At 48.8% G+C, this 14502-nt stretch overlaps 1 protein-coding gene across 7 annotated transcripts in view; it reads left to right on the top strand.

Moving 5' to 3' along the window:
• MAST2 (microtubule associated serine/threonine kinase 2) overlaps positions 1–14502 on the top strand; it is a gene marked incomplete at its 5' end in the record, with an annotated part of 199737 nt that overhangs the window by 176293 nt on the left and 8942 nt on the right. For all 7 annotated transcript variants that reach the window (XM_081226012.1, XM_081226011.1, XM_081226013.1 and 4 more), the window contains 8 exons: positions 1309–1384; positions 3861–4070; positions 8323–8424; positions 10700–10832; positions 11665–11726; positions 11992–12077; positions 12536–12744; positions 13757–13895. In XM_081226012.1, the coding sequence (XP_081082138.1) occupies positions 1309–1384; positions 3861–4070; positions 8323–8424; positions 10700–10832; positions 11665–11726; positions 11992–12077; positions 12536–12744; positions 13757–13895 (1017 nt within the window). The remainder of the gene's footprint in view (positions 1–1308; positions 1385–3860; positions 4071–8322; positions 8425–10699; positions 10833–11664; positions 11727–11991; positions 12078–12535; positions 12745–13756; positions 13896–14502) is intronic.

Genomic DNA, 14502 nt, shown 5'->3' with positions numbered 1-14502 from the left:
GTTCAAGTTCAGATTGGTGAGAATAATGACTGGGACTGCAGTGCAAAGGGTCAGACATACAACTGAGGGAGTGTGAAGTGTGGAGCCCAGTGTGTTTCTTTGTCTCATACAGAGGAACGTCTGAATCTTGGTGCTCTTCACACTCCTCACAGAGACAGGGGCACCTTTTAGGCCATTTGAGACTGAGAGGACTACAGTACCTCTGGGGAATCCCTGAGGATTACTCTTAAAAAGCTGGGTAATGTGCATTAATGTAGCAGGCAGACCGTGGCCTACTGTAGGGAGGAAAGGCAGAAAAGAACGGTTCTGAACATAGCTCAGCTGGAGTCACATGTTGGGCACCAAACTGGGCAGGACCGAAATAGCCATTCAGTTGTGTGGCTCAAACTCTGAAATCCTTTAAGAGGATGTAATCACACATGGGCCAAAGGGGAAGATTTAGATGACCCAGGTTTGTAATTCACTACGGGCTGGCTGGCCTGGCCTCATTCATCCCCCAGGTGAGAGCTACGTTAACCCCATTGGATGCAGCTTGTTTAGAAAAGATACAGGTATACACTGTCTTCCTTTGGTTGTTTTGGTGGTGGTTTGATTTGATTTGATTCCTGGAACATGCTGGGGTATGCCCAACCCCACTGGCCAAAGCAAAGAAGACCCAGAGAGTCCTGTTCTGGAGGAGGCGATCCTAGAAGAACCACCAGTGGCCTCAAGAGTGGTCTCCTCCTGTCTAGGCCTTTTCAGGCCCTGGCAGAAGTCTTTGTGAAGGCCAGGCCTCTTACAGGGAGGTAGTCTAGCTCCACGTGGCACAGTTGTGAGCCGAACGGTGCTGGCAGCTCCAGGAATAAGAAAGGCTCTGGGGCTTCCCTGGTGGCGCAATGGTTGAGAATCTGCCTGCTAATGCAGGGGACACGGGTTCGAGCCCTGGTCTGGGAAGATCCCACATGCCGCGGAACAACTGGGCCTGTGAGCCACAGCTACTGAGCCTGCGCATCTGGAGCCTGTGCTCCAGCAACAAAAGAGGCCTCGATAGTGAGAGGCCCGCGCACCGCGATGAAGAGTGACCCCCCGCTTGCCACAACTAGAGAAAGCCCTCGCACAGAAGTGAAGAACCAGCATAGCCAAAAATAAATAAATAAACAAATGTGGGTTTAAAAAAAAAAAAAAAAAGGCTCTGGAACTCAGCACTCCTTAAGGTGGGAGTGTGTGGGTGCTGCAGACAGTGGGTGGGCATGGGCTCTGGGGATGGACATCTTTCTCCTTGAAGGTTCCCTGGCACTAAAGTAACACAGTTGTTTCCTTCTTATTTAGTCCTGGACGGTCACCAGTTTCCTTTGACAGTGAAATAATAATGATGAATCATGTGTACAAGGAAAGATTCCCCAAGGTAAGGATCCAGTTTAAAGGAGACTGGTAACGCCTCTGAGGATGCCACCTCCAGCCAGCCCCAGTGGGAAGACTGGGGGTGGGGGAGTCACCAGAAGCAATCCGGAAGGAGAGCAAGGAGGCGCCAGGAGGAGGAGGACACAAGCATGAGGGCTTTCAGACTGCTGGAGAAGAGGAAGGCAGCAGAGGACTTTGAGTTTGGGGATCGTACTTGCAGAGCCTCTATTTCTCCACTCCCCAGGGAAAGGGGTATCCAGAGGGAAATGTCGAAAACATATCCCACTGTATATTAGTGGGAAGGAAAGAGCAGAGACCTTGTTTTTAACCGTGCACATCAGGATCCATGAGTTGGGGTCCCCCAGAAGGAGATTTGCCCTCTGAGAGCACCTTCATTTAATGCAGATTTCTAAAGCAGCACTCCCATTACCAAGCACAAACAGAGCTACGCTGGAGGTTTCCTCTGGCAGGACGTTGGCCAGAGAGAGCAGTAAGGTGGGAGACAGCTCAGAGTTGCTATTCACATTTGGACTTGTGTTTTCAGGCAGGGAGGAAGGTAGGTTAGTGTCCTGAGATGGTTGAGAAATGGTCTTCACAACTGCAGTTTGACTGTAAACCTCCTTGTTTGTGGAACGAGGACCTTGTTTCCCATTTGCATTTCTTTTGAACACCACATGCCTAAATACTCTGACCTGGCTTTCTAATGATAGGCCCTGTTCCTGCTGAACACAGCCAGTTCTGTCTGAGAGAGAATCAGGGCCTGACGGAGGCTCCCTCTCCATGACAACAGCAAGAATGGGGTCTTCAAGCCTCTTTCTTCATCCTCCATCCAGACCCCCGGCTCTACCTGTTCATCTGTATCTAGGGTCTGCGATGTGTGGTTCCCTGCTCCTCCGAGAGTGTCCTTTTTCGAGCCTCGAGTAGTCTCCTGGGCACACACGGGTGGCTTAGGGAAAAAGTGCGAAGCCCTTGTGCTTTCCCTCTTGACATTCACAGTGAAGCAGAGCGGTGAGGAGGAGCTCAGACCCTGGAACCAGGCCGACGGGGTTCAAGAGGCCTTCTACATGAGGCTTGTTATCCTCATGACCCTGGGCAGATTATTTAACTTCTCTGAGCTTCATTTGCCTCATCTGTAATCTGAGATAATAAGAGTATCTATCTCATAGGGAGTTCGTGAAGATTAGTGAACATTAAGCTTTTCTAACGGTGCTCAGGACATAGTTAGCACTCAGTAAGTGTTAGCTGTTATTTCTTTGCTGCCCTGTGGTCTGCACTTTCTAGCCTTCAAATGGGCACTGGAGAGTAAGAGCAAGGAAGAGGGGCAGAATGAACAGCTAGGAAATCATTCTGTTGTGCCTTCTTCATAAAAAAGTTTGGGTGTGTATAGTGTTTAGAAATGCATCTCGCGTGTTTCCTCCTCCTCGTATATTAGGTGTTACATTGTTATTCTAGCATTGCACGTTTGTATGTAAGATGAACTCATGTTAGAAAAAGCATGTTAAGATTCCTTCCACTCCCTCTTCTCTTTCACCTCCCCTTCCCTCCCTCTCTCCCTACCACACCGCTACACCATAAATATGTGTGTGTATGTGTGTGTATGTGTGTGTGTATATATACACACACATATATATACATATACAAACACCCACTGAAACACACACTGAAAATCAGAAATCACCACCTGGTGGCAAAGGAAAGAAAGCCAAGCCCTAGATAGGCAATTAGGAACTTGTTAGCTGATGTATATTTGTCTTTTTGACATTCCTGTGCAGTTAGGTCCCCAAGAGGCTTCTGAGCCAGACCTCATGCTGCTCTGCTGGGGATCCAGGTCCGTGAGCAGGCAGGTTCACACCTTCAATAAACACTCTCTGAACATCTGCTTAACTCAGTTGGGTCCTAAGTTCAAGTTAGAGGATCCTGAGATAAATCAAACTCCCACTGACTTGAAGAAGTTCCCAGTCTGGAGAAAGATTTAGAAACCAGGAGTGTCCACACACCAAGTTTATACAGTTGGGAGGTCCAGTGGAAGCACAGAGGAAAGGAAACCCAGTTTTCCTGGAGGAATCAAAGACTTCCCAGAGGAAAGATGATGCTTGAACTGAGATTAGAAGGAGTAGTAGGAGTTTGCCAGGCAGGCCTGGCAGGTGAAAAAGCTACACACAGGGAACAGCATAAATGGACAGAGGCATGAGATAGCATGATAAAGGAACAACAGAACCTCAGTGTCCTTAGAGCAAGAGAATGGGCCGTTCAAGGAGTGAGGAGGTGGACAAGGCCAGGGGAGAGAGGGCCTTGATTGTAATGTTTTGACTTGACTTGAAGGTGACCTTTCACGTCTCCAGTCATCAGGTTTCCCAAATGCAACCTCAGGAAACCAGGATCACAGAGCCCATCCTTAGGCTCTGACCAGGCCCTTCAGGCTTAGCTCCAGCCGAGCTGGATCAGAAGGGAAGAGTCACTTGTCCTGCTTTGATTTGCAGGCCACTGCACAAATGGAAGAGCATCTAGCAGAGTTCATTTCCTCCAACACTCCAGACAACGTGTTGCCTTTGGCAGATGGAACCTTGAGCTTTATTCATCATCAGGTGATTGAGATGGCCCGAGACTGCCTGGATAAATCTCGGAGTGGCCTCATTACCTCACACTACTTCTATGAACTTCAAGAGAATTTAGAGAAGCTTCTGCAAGATGTGAGTGTCCTTGTTCTGGAACTCTGGTGAATCCATATAGTAGTGGTTTTTAGTCCCAAGCTAAGATTAAGGCAGTCATGGTGTTCCCAGCCTGCTTGCCACCTCCCTGCTGGTATGCGGGACCCACCCCACATTTGCTGCTGCTGCTGGGCTTTGATTCCTCCTCAGTCCCCTGCATTTCTCAGAGAAGCCTGTTTGGTGTCAGAACTCAGTGCTGTGATTCCTTTCCTTTTCTAATACCAGTTACTCTTCCTGAGGCTCCAGCATTGGTAGTGTTCATAAATATTTGCCTAGGAGATTTGTAACCCAAAGCCAAAAAGAGGCCCCAGTGGCTGTAGTGGGCTCTCTTTTGGTAGACATACTGGTGCAAGCAGAACCTTGAGACTGCTTCTCCTCAGTCAAGGGAAAACAGACCTGCACTACGGGTTTATCCGTTTGCTGATATTCTGTTTGCGTAGCAGAAGTTCTCCAGTGGGGACTGATGTGTTTAGAGACCTGATCCTCCCCAGTGTAAAAAGTCTCTGGGCAAAGTAATCCAGAGACCATTGAGTTCTTCTCGCTGCTTCGTGCTCTGCTCTTCGCTTTCCTCTCTGCCTCTCTGATAGGGTGATCGGACGCCTTCCCACTCAGACTACAGTTGCCCACATCACTCCATTAGTACAGCTTAGGGGAGAGGAGATGTGCTGTCTCCTTGGAGCTCTTCATGTCACTAGAATATTTCCCAGTCCAGACCCCTGTTACCTCCAGACATGTGCCTTCATGCTTTTGTAGGACCAACTGAGCTGAGAGCCCAGGCTAATGGGCTCAAGTGACTCTGGTGTGTTAGTCCAGAAATTAGGAGCAGGAAGTTGTTTGTTTGTTTTTTTAATTTAGGAAACAGTTGAATCTAGAGAAAGGATGACTAAAGATCATCACGATTATTGCTGTCAAATGTTGGGAGTTTTATCATATGTAATATGTGGCAGCTTCTCTGTCCCGTAAAAGGCATACTAGCCCAGTGGACAAGAGTTACGGTGAGAAAGGTTTTGATTTAATAGATGAAAAAGTTCTTCCTTCTACAGAAATGTATTTTTCTGATTTCAAAAGTAATACTTAAATTTAAACATTTCAGAAATATGAGTTTAAAAAGCTGAAGTCCCATGAAACATCACTGGCGGCTGTTTGTTTCTGTTCAAGAATAACTTTCTAACAGTTCTCCAACAATACGTAGGAATCAGGGATTGAGGCATCAGATAAATCAACTAGAGTGACTTCCAAGGTTGCTTGTATATCTAAGATGGATATTCTGAAATGCTCAAGTCAGAGCTTTGCCCCAAACCTTCAGGCGTTTCCCACATGCACTGCCCCTGGGCAGTGGGAAGAGCACTGAACGTGGAGCCAGTGCATTCATGTGTTCTCTCATTTGCTAGGCCCTGGGAATGCAGAGAAGTTCAGTGCCGGTTCTGGCCCAAGGAATTTGCTGTTGACTGGGGTTTACAGACCCATCAATATGTATTACAGTAAACATAATAGCTATCATTTATCGAAGTATACTGTATGCCAGACACCACACTGAGGGCTCTATACGAATTATCCCACTTTTGTTATTATAGTAAGTGTGATTGATGAACACTAAACAGATCAGTTCTGAGCACAGAGGAGGATGTGCTGACTCTGCATGGAGAGTTCAGGAAAAGCTGAGTCTTGATGAGTAGGTAGGAGTTCACTGGACCTAGAAAGCAGTATAAACAACCTTTCAGAGGTGTGGAGGAACTTGGTTCATTTCAGGAATTGCAGGTAAAGTACTTTGGCATGACTAGAGTGAAGGATGTCTGCAGGGAAACCCTGGTAGATGAATTTGCTAGGCACTACGTTGTCTAATTTAATCTTCACAACAACACTGTAAGGAAGGTATTATTATTATTCTCTAAATATGCAGATGAGGAAACCAAACCTTGAAAGGGCCAAGTTAGCCCAAGGTAACTCATTTCTTGAGTAGCAGAGCTAGCACCCAAACCCAGGTTACTTATTCCAGAGCCTAAGATTGTACACTTTCAAATACTTAGTCAATAAGCATTGACATCTGCTATATAAGAGGCATCTGTGCTAGGCCACACAGCCTCTCTACTCACAAGGCCCTACAGTGTACCTGTAGAGACAGACAATTAATTATAAAACAACGTGCTAGTACCACGTGCTGTGAGCAAACAGCTAGGAAAACATAGAAAAAGGAGCCGTTACTTGTGCTTCGTGTGTGTGTATCTGTGTGTGTGTGGCGGGGGGCAGGGGACTTAGATGAGGCTTCACAAAGTTGATATTTGAGCTGCATGTTAAAAGAATGAACAAGATTTCATCAAGTGCCCAGCCCCTCTTTTCATTGCATAACCAGTTTTTTTAATGGTCTTCATTTGCTTGTATTTCTTTCCTTACAACCTGTTCACTATTCAGTCTCTTGCCTTCTACTTTCCCTTCCCATTATTCCACTGAAACATTTCAGGCAAAAGTCACCAAAGAACTAACTGGCCGGTTGCCAAATGCTGTGACCTCTTTCAGTCCTCACCTTCCTTCACCTGTCTACAGAGGTTTCCGCAGTGAATACCTCTCTTTGATCTTTTCTCCCCCCCGAGTTGTCATGACACTGTTCTCTCCAGTCTTGTGGTCTTGCTGCCCCTTCACAAGTTTTCTTAAATGCTGGTATTTCGAGGGGCACCTTCCTGAGCATCCGTGCTCCTCATTCTCCTTTCTTCACTCTCTGATTGGCCCTGTCAGCTCCTGTGTCTTCAGTTGTCATCCATCTGCTAAGGGCCCTTGCTCCCCACTGTTCTTCTGAGCTCCGGATCAGTGGCCCCAGCTGCTGATTGGACTCCTCCACTGTACTTCCCACATCGGTTAGTATTCTTCGTTGCAAGTAGTAGAGAGCCAACTCAGAGCAGTTTATGCAGGAAAGGGAAACTAATTATAAAGATTGAAAGGGTGTCTTAGAGAATTGAAGACAGGAATGCAACCAGGCCTTAAGAAGGGACCAGAACCAGAAACGAGAGCCTGTGGAAAGCCCAGGAACCATTCGTCTTCCTTCTCTCAGCTCTGTTTCTCTCCCTTTGGAAGATATGGTCATCCTTTTCACCCAAGAGCGAATTATACAGTTCTGTCATGCTGATATTAATGGTTGTCGTTCCACCCACTTTTAAGTTCCTAGGGGAAAAAAAAATGTAAAGAAAAAGCAGGGGTGGAGGGAACTTTCCTGGCGGTCCAGTGGTTAAGACTCCATGCTCCCAATGCAGGGGGCATGGGTTCAATCCTTGGTCAGGGAACTAAGGTCTTGCATGCTGCATGGTACGGCCAAAAATTAAAAAAAATAAAAAGTAAGTTCCTAGGAAAGTAGTCCACTTTGGTCAGCTATTGGAGGTGGGAGGGAAAGTGCAGCCACACAATACAAATGTGGCTCCAGAAGTCAGAGCAGTTTCCAAGAAGAGAGCGTCTCTGGGGCTGAGCAAAGTATCTAGAATAGGTACCTCAAACTTTCCAAGTCCAAAGCAGAACTTTTCCACCTACCTGCTTTCTCTTTAAAACCAAAGGGAATATGTTCTCTACCTATCCTCACCTAAATTGTGTATTTTTTTATACTGTCTGTTTCATTTATGGGTTCAATGGAATTTCCCTAAAATTGTCGTTGTACTTACCATGTATTCCTGCCTCTTCCACCCCTCAGGACTGCTCTGAGATGGCCCAGTCTGTCCATTTCCCTCCATTCTTACTGCCTTGACTTATGCCTTTTTCATCTGCACTATTGCAGTAGCCTGCTGGTGGGTTTCCCTGCTTTTAGGCTTGCCCTCCTTAGTGCACCATCCACACTACAGCCAAAGTGATCTCTCTAAATTCCCTTCTGGTCACATCACTCTCCTGCTTTGAAGTCTTTCTATTCCTTACAGTCTGTCTGTGGTGGAAAGTGAGCATCAGTGAAGGCTCCATTGGGAGTTACCCCTTGAGCTGGGGTCTGGAGGGTAAGTGAAGCCTGCTGGATGGAGCAGCAGGTAAACCTGCGTGTCTTTGTGACACTCCTCGGCATCATGTAGTGTTCCTCAGCTCAAGTGGTTCCTGGTAAGCAGCCTGTCCCCCCTCACGGCCCACTGGCCCTCTCTAAGGTCTTTACTTTGCAGCACTCTCTGTACTACAAAGTGCTTCTCCCCAAAATAGGCTCTGCCCAGCCCAGACCTGCTTCACTCAGCCATGTTGGGCTGGTAGATTGCTTAAGCATCCTTTGTCTTCTCTACAGGCTCATGAGCGCTCAGAGAGTTCAGAAGTGACTTTTGTGATGCAGCTGGTGAAAAAGCTGATGATTGTCATTGCCCGCCCTGCTCGTCTCCTGGAATGCCTGGTGAGTGGGCTCTGGGAAGGTTGGGGTGGGGGGGTGGCTGGAGGGGAGGGAACGGGGGCTGTAGAGGAAGTATTCTGCGAACAGCAGAACTGTGGGGGTACCCACTGCCATTTCTGCTGCTGAAGTCCTTATTTAAATATGACACACAAGCAAGTCCCTGTGAGGAAAAGTGGATGCTCCTGAGAAGTGTGGCAGGGAGGGGTGCTCGTCGGCCCAACCCACACTGAGCAGGCCCCAGGTCAGTGGGGACCCTGGGGGTGAGGAGCACAGGCCAGTTTCGTTTGTACAAGTTGAGTCCACCCTTCATTTGATCAGTGACACCTTGCTAAGTTACCTGCATCATTCTAGACACTGGAGATACAGGCGTAAATAAAGCAGAGTCCCTGATCCTACGATGCCTCCTCTGCAGTAGAGTTAGATTTCGTCTTTTAGTGCCTTAGGTATGAGGCATGGAGACATGCAAATAATAATTATGATACTGGAAGAAGTTTGCAACCAAGGGAAGTACAAAGTGCAACGGGGACATGGGGAAGGAAGTGCTCTAGTCCTCGGGATGAACAGAGATGGACATTCAATGAAGGCTCCCTGGGGAATGTGAAGCTTAGTCAGCTACTTGCAGGATAATTATGAGTTTGCCAGGGGAGTGCCATCAGAAAAGGCATCTGATGGAGTACAGGGTGTGTCTGAAGTGTTGGTGAGGGATAAACCCGGGAGGTAGGCCACGACAGGACCATGGAGAGTGTTGGGTTCTTGGCTCAGGAGTTTGCATTTATCCTTAAGGCTACTTGGAGCCATCAGAAAGTTTAGGTAAGAATATGACATGGTCAGATTTAGTTTTTTAAACTAATTTTATAGAGGTATAATTTACACACAATCACATATATCCCATTTGAGTATACAGTTCAATGAGTTTCAACAAATATACGCCTGTCTAATCACTGCCACAGTTAAGATGGAAAATATTTGTCCTGCCTTAGAAAATTCCCTTGTGCTCCTTTGCAATCAGTCCCTTTCCTCTGCCCACCTTACCTCCCACTCCAGGCAACCACTTATCTGCTCTTTCACTATGGATAAGTTTGCCTTTTGTACAGTTTCATATAAATTAAATCATATAGTATGTTCTGACTTCTTTCACTCAGCATAATTTTTTTGAGATTCATACATATTATTGCATTTATCAGTAATTGGTTCCTATTTACTTCTGAGTAATACTCCATCAGATTTACTCCTAAGAAAGTTAACGCTGGCTGCAACATGGATAGTGAATTGGAAGAGAAGGCAGGATGAGCCAGGGACAGCCTTGTAGAGGCACTTAAAGCAGTTCATGTGAGAGAGAGGAGCGCCCAGAACTAAGACAGTGGTGGGAGAACAGAGCAGAAGAGTTGGGTAGAGGGGGGTTTCTGAAGTAGACATTCTGACTAGACAGGGACTGAAGATGAAGAAGAAGGTAAAAGGACTTCCAGTCTGGGTTAGATTGTATCCACATAGGTAGTGGTAGAGTTCTCCAAACCCGTGAGACCAGAGGTAAAGAAAGCAGTGGAGGCTGGGGTCGTGGTGAACAGAGGCCTCTCCCTCAAGGACATGAAGTCCGTGGTTAAACAGGGGCTTGGAGTTAGGCCTGGGTTTGCGTGCTGATTTTCTCTTTCTTCTTACCTCTGTGGCCATGGTCAAGTCCATGCATCTCTGTGAGCCTTGATTTCCTCACCAAGGTCACAGAGGTGTCTTCAGGGTTTAGCCCATACTGGCACTTAGTAGGCACTCAGTCAATGGGGCCCTCGTTATTATGTGCTCCAGGCAGACAAGGACTTCTGTGCTGTGTCCACAAGGCTCTCCAGCCCCCAGCACACAGGGGTTGCTCAGTAGATGTCTGAAGGCATGTGTGTGCACCACCAGGGCTGTGAAGCGTGATTGAAGGTGTGCCAGGACTGCCCCTCTTCACTGGGTGTGGGAACACACCTGACAGTGCCGTGTCTGGCTGGCACAAGGCTTTGGACCAGGCAAATAGGCAGAGCTTTCTGGAAACCAAATGCTCTGGTTCTTATTGCTGTAAAGACAGCAAATGCTTAGGATGCCCAATCTGGAGGTGACCTGTAAGACAGCTTTGTCCCCATTGGTTCCTGAATCACGATGTTTCTGGGGAATCAGGGGTAGGGGTGTCCATCACAAAGAGGAAGTCTTCTTGTTCATCCTACTCTGGATATATGCCGTAAAACCAAAGAGACCAACAGCCTGCTCTTGTAGCCCTCACCACTGACTACCTCTCTCCCCGGTACAGGAGTTTGACCCTGAAGAGTTCTACCACCTGTTAGAAGCAGCTGAGGGCCACGCCAAAGAGGGACAAGGGATTAAATGTGACATTCCCCGCTACATCGTTAGCCAACTGGGCCTCACACGGGATCCCCTAGAGGGTGAGCATGCGGCCTGGTGGCTGCAAAGAGGCCCCGCAGCCTACAAGCTCTAACAGCAGGGAAGCCACTTGGAGAAGAGGCTTAGTTGGACAGGGACACAACACAGCATCAGAGGCCCGAGGGCTATAGGAAAAACTGTTCTCTGTCATAAAACAGCCCCTCCTTCAGGATTGTCCACATCTGCCTTATATAACCCAAGCTGGATTGCCTTGGGCCCACCTGCGTTGGATTTAGAGCCTAAGATCAAAAGGTCATCACAGAGGACCACAATCACATTTTCAAAAATGGTCACCTCCTCTGCATGTTTGCCTCTCCTGCTGCCACCTCACAAGTCCTCCTGTGTCTTTGGGGTGGTCCCAACTCAGGGCTTCAGAAGATAATGCCATTCTCTGGGCCTTCACACTGAGCCCCTCCTGAACCATGGGCTTCCAAATCCCTAGTCTCTAGTCGTCCCACTCCTGCCTTTCCTGCTTCCCAACCTCATCTGGCAAAGCAGAGTCTTGACCAGCAGGATGGGGGCCAGCTATCAGACAGCCCAGCTTTGGGCCCTGTTTTCAGGCATTGTCCCAAGTTTGAGGGAAGCTTTGTAGAATTTGCCAAGCCTTTTGAATGGCACTGGACTTCTAGAAATAAGGGTGGCAATATTATTTGACAAACAAGTCTAAAAGCTGTTGACTGCACTAAGGATAGAGCCACAGGACCGCCTCCCAGCCTGTTGCAGGAAGCATTAATGCCTTCCCTACATGCATCTGTCGTGTGATGTGAATGGACTGCTGAGATGTCTTGACATTGCCACGCACACTTTTCTCTTGTGTCCTTGATTTGTTTCTAGAAATGGCCCAGTTGAGCAGCTATGACAGTCCTGACACTCCGGAGACAGATGATTCAGTCGAGGTAAAGACCCTGAGCTCCTGCCTCAATCCTGGAGCCGGGGCCCTGTGAAGCAAAGGGCTGTGAATTCTCTCTAAGAGACTGTCTGAAGGAGGGATGGCGGAGTGGGTGATCACTTACACTGTCTGAGAGGTCATTCAGCTCCTGGGGAAGAATGGACAGGAGGCCACGGCAGGGCTAAGAGCTAAGCAGATGCTGGGGCCACAGCTTCCCCAAAAATGTGAGCTCTGAGAAGCATTCCTGGCTCCTGCCTTTTCATGTCTTCCAGGGCCGTGGGGCATCTCTGACGTCTAAAAAGACACCCTCTGAAGAGGACTTCGAAACCATTAAGCTCATCAGCAATGGCGCCTATGGGTAAAGGCAAGGGTCAGGGTGTGGCCGGGACTGGAGCTAAGTCAGCCCTGGGGCTCTTCCTTCCGGAAGTGAATGATGCCTAATCCTCTGAGCACCAGATGCCTCTGGACGGGCCCTGTCCCTCCCCGAAGCCTCCAGGAGAGGCAAGAGCCCAGCTTCCTCTGACACGAGTGTGGTTCCTTTCCCAGGAAAGATTCCCTCTCCTCTTGGTGGCGCTTCTCCTCTCACTGAGCTCTGAGGAGGGGTTGAGCTGTGTCCTCAGGACTTGGTATATCAGGGAATTGAAGAGCTCTCTGGGCAGGTGCTCAGATCCTTCTCATTGATAAGCACCCCCTGCTCCTTTGTTCTGTGCACCGATAAGGTGTGAGAGGAAGCAGTTTGACCACCCAAGCTCGCAGTGGAGGAGGGCACAGCTCAGGGGCTGAGGGCCGTGGGGTACGGATGGGCTTTGTTTCCAGGGCCGTATTCCTGGTGCGGCACAAGTCCACCCGGCAGCGCTTTGCCGTGAAGAAGATCAACAAGCAGAACCTGATCCTGCGGAACCAGATCCAGCAGGCCTTTGTGGAGCGTGACATACTGACGTTTGCTGAGAACCCCTTTGTGGTCAGCATGTTCTGCTCCTTTGAGACCAAGCGCCACCTGTGCATGGTGATGGAGTATGTTGAAGGTACGGGGGGAAAGGTGGCCTGGCTTGGGGGCCACAGCATAATCTGAGACAGCCCTGAGCAGGGACCAACAGCTTGTGTAGGCGTGAAGTTTCAGGGCCCAGCTTCCCAACCTCTCTTTGGCCTTGGTTTCTGCCTTAGGATCTCAGAGACCATTTGGCCATGGTGGGCACAAGGTGCCGTTCCCCTCCCAGGGAGAGGCTTCTGGAGCAGTAGCTGCCATGAGGCTGCCCATGTCAGGACAGGATGTATCAGCCTCACAGCTACAAAGCCTGCACAGCCTGGCAGACCTGCTGGCACCTGGCAGGAACAAAGTGGGTAGCAGAGCCACCAAAGCCCAGGGTCCGATGCTGGGAGGATTGCATCTGGGCCCTCAGAGGAGAGGAAAGCCACTGCCCTTGCGGATGGGTTTTGAAGGGGATGCCCCTTAGGACCCCACAAAATGCTCGGGGGATGGTGTAGGAGAGCATCATGGGGCACAGCTCTGGAGGGGGCAGCCGCTTTCCCAGTGGCCTTCCCTCTCCCTTCGTCAGGGCTGCATACAGCTTCCAAAGATATTTTGCCTAAGTCTTGAAGTTGAAGCTGAACAAAACTCCGCTTTTCATTCTTTGGGTAGGTGCTGGGAGTTTACAGTGTTACTTTACTCAAAAACTAAAGGAGAGCCAACAGGAAGGAAATAAATGAACAAATGCTGAAGTCTCAGCCAGATGTGTTTGCAATAAACAGGATTCCCATCCTAAAATAACTTAGTCCTGTCCCAGCGAGTCAGCTTACAGGCATAGAGGCCTGGGTTCCTTCCCTCTTTGTCCTGAACAGTGGCCTTGACAGCCACTGGCCGACTCGTCTTACCTCCTGCTCCCCTCCACACTCTCCCACCCATGCCAGCAGCAGAGGGGCTAGAATCACAGTCTCTGGCACCAGGGTATTCTGTGACACTGTCTACTCTGGGGCCTCTGAGACCATCTAGAGCAGGGCACTGGACCCATCCTTCATGGTGACCTGGGCTTGTTGCAGGAGGAGACTGTGCCACTCTGCTGAAGAACATCGGGGCCCTGCCTGTGGATATGGTGCGCCTGTACTTTGCGGAAACTGTGCTAGCCCTGGAGTACTTACACAACTATGGCATCGTGCACCGTGACCTCAAGCCTGACAAGTATGCCCACTATCCGAGTCCCTTGTTTAGGATGTCCCTCTTGGGTCTCTAGATAAATGAACGCAGACACAGCATGTTTGAATCTATCCCAAATGGCTGCTAGGAAACACTGCTCATGTGGGTGTCCATCTAGCCCCTGACTACCCCAAATGCAAAGAACATTGCCAGCAAGGTCTGGCAGGGGCACCGTAAGGCTTTGGTGACATCAAAGAATCACTGAGGAGCTCCACTTAAGAAACCAAGCAGGAACAAAAGAATCCACACATCTAGTAGTTGGCTAAGCAAGTGTCCTGACATTTACTGACATCTACTCTGTGCCAAGCACTGTATTCTAGTCCCTGGCCTGTAGAGCTTAAATCTAGTGTGGGTGGCAGAAATATCTTTGTATAGGCTGCTTCTTAGAAGGTATTAGTCAGGTGGGCGAAGGTGGGAGGAGCTTACTCAAGCTGGGGAGCAGGATTTGCAGAGGCACGCACGGGTGTGGGGACGGGTCCCATTCAGGAACTACAAATAGTACAGTATGGCTGAAACTGAGATTGTTAGTTGGTCAGAGTAGTAAGAGAGGAAGCTAGAGAGAGGGGCAGGGATTGGATCATGAAGGGGCCTT

The sequence above is a fragment of the Mesoplodon bidens genome (genome assembly GCF_964165515.1).
Source record: "Mesoplodon bidens genome assembly, chromosome: 2".
Taxonomy (NCBI): Eukaryota; Metazoa; Chordata; class Mammalia; order Artiodactyla; family Ziphiidae; genus Mesoplodon; species Mesoplodon bidens.
The sequence above is the reverse complement of the archived record's forward strand: the minus strand, read 5'-3'. Positions and strand labels throughout refer to the sequence as shown.